The following is a 7,551-nucleotide window of genomic DNA, read 5'->3' as shown; positions in this document are numbered from 1 at the left end:
TGGTATATGGACGGGGATGGTTTAATTTTATATCCGGTCCCAAAATAATCCATAATCCTATTAAATAAGAAATATAATATTTTAATATATAATATAAAATATTTAATTTCCGAATAATTAAGCGAATAGCGAATACGAATATTTATCGATTCGAATTTGTATTTATCAATGAACCGAATATTTTTTAAGATTTGAATTCGTATCTGTATTTGTTAGTAAACAAACACGAATAATACTAAACGAATTCGAATACCGAATATTTCATTAAATATTCGTTTCGTTAACAACCCTGGCTGGACTTAGTTGATAGTGGGCTTGGGCTTACTAACACATAAATAACATAACATATATAATTACGATTTTTTTTTTTTTGAAAATTACCCTGGCTTAGGCCTAGGTGAGCCCCTGTATACTTCCGTCTCTGATTGCCGGTACTCATCATACAAAATATCCTATTTACAGCTTATTTAAGAATGTTCATTTTTTAATATTTGCAATTTAAATTAATTATTTCTATATATTTATACAACAAATTTGGGATGGATGTATCTCAACTAAATTAAATTCAAATATATATTACACGCGTAATACTAGGATTATTACCAAAATAAGTATTTTGGATGGATTACGCAACATAATGAACATATATTAAAGGGGAATTATCTTGTATATTGTTTTTTCAATCTTATTTTCAAAAATACTACCTTATCCAATCTTATTTTCAAATCTCTAAAATATTTTCAAAAATACTACCTTTTTGAAAATATTTTCCAAAAATACGGTGGTTGCATATGCAACCATATATGCAACTACAAATCCTGATTTCAAGTTTCATATATATATATATATATATATATATATATATATATATATATATATATATATATATATATATATATATATATATATATATATATATATATATATCGACTCCAAAGATGAGGTCGAAAATGACATTTGAAAACTGGAACTCGAAATCAGGAATTCAGTTGCATATATAGTTGCATATGGTTGTATTCAGTTGCATATGGTTGCATTCAGTTGATTCTATTGCAATCTAATGGCCCCGCCAGGGGCACACCATACATCCGTTGCAACTTATAGTTTTCAGTTGCATTTAGTTGCATATGAGGTTGTTGCATATGAGGTTGCATTCAGTTGATTCTATTGCAATCTAATGGCCCCGCCAGGGGCACCCATACTTCAGTTGGAACTTACAGTTTTCAGTTGCATTTAGTTGCATATGAGGTTGCATTTAGTTGCATATGAGGTTGCATTCAGTTGATTCTATTGCAATCTAATGGCCCCGCCAGGGGCACCCATACATCAGTTGCAACTTACAGTTTTCCGTTGCATATGAGGTTGCATATGAGGTTGCACGCAACCTCATATGCAACCTCATATGATTATAATAGAATCAACTGGATACAACCCATATGCAACCATATATGCAACTGAATTCCTGATTTCAAGTTCCAGTTTTCAAATGTCATTTTCGACCTCATCGTTGGAATCGATATATATATAGAAAACTGGAACTTGAAATCAGGAATTCAGTTGCATATATGGTTGCATATGCAACTACAGTATTTTTGAAAATATTTTAGAGAAGGTAGTATTTTTGAAAATAAGATTGGATAAGGTAGTATTTTTGAAAATAAGATTGAAAACGTGATTATTAATAAAAAAAGCCCTATATTAAATCAAGTACAATTAATGTTTGTGATTTGTATTTTAGTTTCTATCATAATCACTCTTTAGTGTATATAACGTTAATTTTATATAATTTGATGACTTATTTTTAAGATTTTTTTTGAATAAGCTGTAAACATCCGAACTCTTATTCAAAAAATGAAAATCTTAAATATAAATTGCACAATCATATTTTACAGAAGTGTTAAAATCCGTGCATGTCGCGTCCCCGTCTCCCAATATATCTCCCAATATATACTATTGGGACCTAGGAGTCATTATTAATTAACCAATTCCAAGTTAATACATATACCAAGATTATAAAAACAAAAGGTAAGAGTATATAATCATCGCTAGTCGTTCTTTGAAATATCAGAGAAACAAACCATGATTAGACAGGATATTCGGAATGACATGTGCGAACAACTTCTTTGTGATTAAAAATAAATAAATGTCGTGCATCTTTAGTGTGAGTTAATCACTATCACTTACAGTGGCGAGTCTGCTTTAAGAAAAAAGAGGACATTCTCCTCCATGATCTCATTATTACAATTTCTCTTCCCCCACCTCCTAATTCTTTTTTCCGAAGCGTAAATATAAAAATATATATACTCCAATACGAACTACTAAATTATAAATTAAATACAAATCAATACGATTAAGTACTATATAAGAAGGGTTTTGGGATCGGAGATGGACCCCGAGATGAGTCTAAACAGGATCGGGTTAATTATCAAGTTGGTCACTGAAGTGGGCTTAATGTATCAAGTTGGTCACTGAACTCAAAACGGTATCAAGATGGTCATCAAAGTCACTATAAATATCAAACAAGTACCTTGAAATATGAGTTCAAGTAGTAAAAATATTATTTATAAAGTTTTACACATTATTTTTAAATGTTACCACAACCAATTAAAAGGTTATGATTTCTAGTATTTAAAATAATATATATATATATATATATATATATTGGCTAGTGATCAAATACATTTTAATTGTTAAATACGAACTACGAACCAATCACAGCCCTTAATTATTTATAATCAATTTAAAATCTCAGCCGTTAAGATTAAAAATATAAATAGTCATAAAAAGACAAAGATTTGTTGAAATTTAATTCATAATTGAATTCTGTTTCTCTCACTTCTATGCGCCGCTTGTCCCAACTGTTTTTCTCTCTCTAGTTTTCTTTATTCACAGCTTTACAGTCCGCCGATTTCTTCTTAAACTGCTGCGATTTTCTTCATAAATCTCGGCGATTTCTGCTTGATGATGTTCGTGTGTGGTCTATACTGTTCTTCATATGCGGTTCTGTAGTTTTTGAAAATCACTGATTTCTGTGTGCGTAATAGAGGTTGAAGATGATTATCACTGATTTGACTAAAATTGCTGATAATCAAGGTAAATTTTTTATTATTTTTAGCTTTTGTATATGCTGATTTCTGAGTTTTTAACATATTTTCTGTTAAGATGATGTTGTGTGATGTTATTGTATGATGTTAATCTGATGTTAGTATGTGGATCAATATTATTATAATTTATTAGGTTATAGTTAAAGTACAATTGATTTAATATAAAAAAAGTGTTGATAGTGTGTGAAATTAGAGTAGTTAATAATGAGCATTTAGTCCTCATGATATGTGTTGAGAACAGAGTTTTTGATGTGGTGAATATGATGTTTTTTGAGAGGATGTGGTGAATATGATGAATTGTTGCTAGTGATCACAGTTTTTTCAAGATCTAATCACTGAATACTATGTCAATATTTATTCAGCTTTTATAGAAATATGTTGCTATATATGAATTAATGTTATTATTTGTTATTTTTTTGTACTCAGGATCTGTTTGTGGTGATTTGTCTCGGGTTAGCAGTTGTGTTATAGATGATGCGAATGATGATAGTGAAGGTGATATTTCGTGCTCGAGGATATCGCCTGGTGGTAATAGGTACTATGTACCTGTTGTTGATGCGGCTTTCACTCCTTTTGTTAAGCAGATCTTTGAAAGTTTAGATTGTTGCCTTAAATTTTACAAGGAGTATGGCAGATATTGTGGGTTTGATGTTCGTAAAGGCTGTGATAAGAGAGATGAAAAAGGCACTACTATTTTAAAGCATTTTGTGTGTAGTAGAGAAGGTTTTAATGAGTTGTTTCGTAATAAAGTAGTGAGAGGAAGGAGGACTGTTTCTCGAAGATGTGGCTGCAAAGCAAGAGTAGTTTTGAAGTTAATGGAGTGTAATAGGTATGCAGTGCATAATTTTGTCGAGGAGCATAATCATCCTTTTGTGGATGAGAGTTGCAGGCAGTTTTTAAGAGTGAATAGGGAGATGACTGTTGGCTTGAGAAGTATTGTTTTTGATGCTGCAAAGGTTAATATCGGTTGCAGCAAAAGTTTTAGTTTGGCAAAGGAAATGTATGGTGGTTATTCAAACGTAGGTGCTACACTACGTGACTTCAGGAATTTTAATCGAGATTTGAAGCAGTATGTTGGGGAAAAAGATGGGCAGATGATGATAGATAAGTTTAAAGTGATGCAAAAGACGTCATCATCATTTTATTATGCTTATGATGTGGATTCTGCTGGCCACTTGACAAAGCTGTTTTGGGCTGATCCAGTTGGTCGTAGATATTTTGAAATCTATGGTGACGCTGTATCATTTGATGCAACGTTTGATACCAACAAGTAAGTATGCTTATTCACTTTTTATACTCATGTGGTATTCATTTGTAGATGTTTTTGTTAGTATGTTTTTTTGTCTTTTTTGTAGTGATTTCTTATATGATTGGTTTATATGGTTTATATTGTTGAATATATGTAACCAATCAAATCAGTAGTTATAGGCAATAAAAACACTAACTATATAGAATATTATCATTGTTTATTGCAGATAAAATTAGTCGTTATACTAATGTATGATGTCTATCTTTTGATGTATCAGGTACAATATGGTTTTTGCACCGTTTACCGGTGTGGACAAACACGATAGATGTGTTACATTTGCAGCATGCCTTTTATCACAGGAAAGCGTTAGTGATTACAGTTGGGCTTTTGAGCAATTAGTGAAGGCAATGGGGCGGAATCCTGTTATTATTATTACTGATCAGTGCCCCGCCATGAAAGTTGCTGTCCCTGCAGTGTTCTCCAATGCAAATGGTTTGGTTCCTACCAAGCATCGACTTTGTATGTGGCACATTATGAATAAATTCCCTATTAAGGTATATTTGTGCAAGTTTTAGTATTTTTGAATCAATTTTTATGTGATTTTTATGTGATTTTTATGAGGTCTAATTGTGGTTTCTGTTTTTAATGTAACTTGCAGCTTGGTAATCGTTTGTGTAAAGAGACGGATTTTATGGAGAAATTGAAAAAATTTATATGGTCTTCCTTTTTAGAGATTGATGAGTTTGAAAAAGGTTGGGCGGAAGTCATAAAGGAATTCAAATTAGAGGGAAATAAGTGGTTATTGGATATGTATGAAATTAGGAGTTCATGGATTCCGGCATATTTTAGGGACGAGCCGATGTTTGGGCTGTTGAGAACGACCTCAAGGTCAGAGAGTGAGAACTTTTTTTTCTCACAGTTTCATAAGCAAGGAGATAGTCTATGTGAGTTTTGGATTCGTTACCAAAGTGCTATGGATAGGCAGAGAAATGAAACCAAGAGGTTGAATAATGAGTCGAATTCTAGCATGCCTACAACACTGTCAACATGGTACATTGAAGATGATGCTGCTAAATTGTTCACACGCACAATTTTCTACAAGGTCCAGGAGGAGATACTTGCAGGGTGTTTAGATATGCAAATCAAACGCATGAGTGATGAGGTCGATGGAGTCACTAATTTTGAGATTAGGGATGTGAAAGTGAAAGATAAATTGTTTAAGGTAAATAAATTATGTTTTTTTTGCTCCTGATGTATTTTAAGATAATAAATTAATTTTTTGTGTGTTTAGTTTAGTGATTTTATGCGTAGGAATCATGCAATTTACCCTTGCTGTTAATATCATGTTTTTAGTTAATATTAAGTTTTTGTGTATTTAGTGATTTATTTTTTAAAATGCTCAAGAATGTGTTTATTTTGTATTTTTTTTGCAGGTTTCTGTGAGTAGGAGTCACGCAGTTTGCTCTTGTAAGAAATTTGTTATGTGCGGGATTGTTTGCAGGCACTCATTTTGTGGCTTGAAACAAATTGGAGTTACCAAGTTCCCTAAAACTCTTGTTCTGAATCGGTGGATGAAAATTGCTGAATGCGGGAGTTCATCGGGGTCAATTTCAGTTGAAAATGATTTTTTGAAGATGGAACAAGTATCAGTGAAAATGACAGATATTTGTTATGATTTTCGTCAAGTTGTTGACAAGGCTGGATTACAAGCAGATAGGCTTGATTATGTTCATAAGGTTATCAAACAGTTGAACGATGATCTTGACAGTCATGGTGTTGGGGTTGATTTTACAAAGAGGGATCACATGGCAGCTATGGTTGGTGAAGAACCTCAAGGAGATCTAGCTGTTCTTGCACCAAACGTTTGCAAGAACAAAGGAAATTATTTTAAAAGACTTATAAGTGAAAGAGAAAAAGCTGTGACCAAATCAAAAAAAAGAGTTCGAAGATGCAAGGAATGCAGTGCAGTTACTCATGATCTTAGAACTTGTCCGAATAGGAATAGAGGTGAATCATAATTAGATATTGGTGTTTTTGTTATATGTTTTTGCTGTGTTGCAAAAATTGTGTTAATAAAAAAGTTGTTTTTTCACCCATTGGAAAAATCTTTTAATGTGGTGATGATTTTTTGATTTTTTGTGTTATGTTTTTTTTTTAATTAGTTAGCAGGGTTACATGCATGAGTGATTTTCTGGGCATAATGTAGTGGTTGGTGGGTAGTTCAGTAGTGGTCTTTTTGTCATAAATAAGTGGTTTTTGTATTGATGTGCCAAGTGGTTTGCCTTGCTTTGCATTGATGTGCTTAATTTTAATATGCATTTTATATGCATTTGGATTTTGAAGATTATAGGTGGATTATGTAATGTGGATTTGGATTTTATAATTATTGTAGTAGTATTCTGCATTATATGTCAGTGAATCCAACATGATACATCAGTGATTTATACAGAAAATGTGAGTGATTGTTCAATTTGTGTGCAATCTGTGTAATAATTAGTGAGCATATGTACAACCTGTGTAATGAAAGAGTAATGAAAATACTTTCTATAGACAAAATTATAATACCAGCAATCGAGATACTTTTCATAGAATACCAGCAATGTTTCATAATATTTGTAAAGTTAATAAACCCTAAGCCCAAAAGACGATAGCAAGATCACATTTCTTGCAAAAATTAATGTTTGAATGAAAGATGATTTAACAAGATAATATCTATTTCTCGGTTGCTACATCTTCAAAGTGTGAGTTCAAATTCAGTGCAAAGCTGACAGATTTCTTCTGGTTTGTGTTTGTGCGATTTGATTTTGTTGATGACCTCAGCACGTTGATCATTTTCTTTTCTGCAACTTTGTTGAACAACTCCTTAGCTTCTTTCAGGATTGAATCCTTCTTCTCGTTGAGGTGAAATGCAAGTATAGCAGTGTTGTATTTGACTCGGAGCTTTGTAATTTGGCTTTCTTGAGCATTCTGAGCAAGAAGAAAATGATAATTAATAGGAATTAAAGAGTGAATTAACAGACTAGTCAAAACAGAATGCTATGAAGGTAAATGGAATAATTAATGTGCTTACTTCCTCTTTAAATCCAGTATCCCAAGTTTTCTGATCACCCATATAGGTCTCCATATGTCGCATCAAAAAAACTCCACAGTCCTTGTGGTTTTGTTTGGTCTGCCATGGCATTTTTATCAAGGTTGGGG

The 7,551-nt window shown here is 32.3% G+C and overlaps 1 protein-coding gene across 1 annotated transcript; it reads left to right on the top strand.

The window, feature by feature from the left end:
- The first annotated feature begins 2,839 nt into the window (after positions 1-2,839).
- Positions 2,840-6,371, top strand: LOC108213735 (protein FAR1-RELATED SEQUENCE 5-like). Its single transcript, XM_017385525.2, has 5 exons — positions 2,840-3,093; positions 3,531-4,374; positions 4,631-4,907; positions 5,012-5,575; positions 5,787-6,371. The coding sequence occupies exons 1-5, from the start codon at positions 3,054-3,056 to the stop codon at positions 6,369-6,371; spliced, it is 2,310 nt and encodes a 769-aa protein (XP_017241014.2). The 5' UTR covers positions 2,840-3,053.
- Positions 6,372-7,551: the final 1,180 nt, after the last annotated feature.

This window comes from Daucus carota, chromosome 3, assembly GCF_001625215.2.
Source record: "Daucus carota subsp. sativus chromosome 3, DH1 v3.0, whole genome shotgun sequence".
Taxonomy (NCBI): domain Eukaryota; kingdom Viridiplantae; phylum Streptophyta; class Magnoliopsida; order Apiales; family Apiaceae; genus Daucus; species Daucus carota.
Note: the sequence above shows the minus strand (reverse complement) of the source record. Positions and strands in the feature narration are given on the sequence as shown.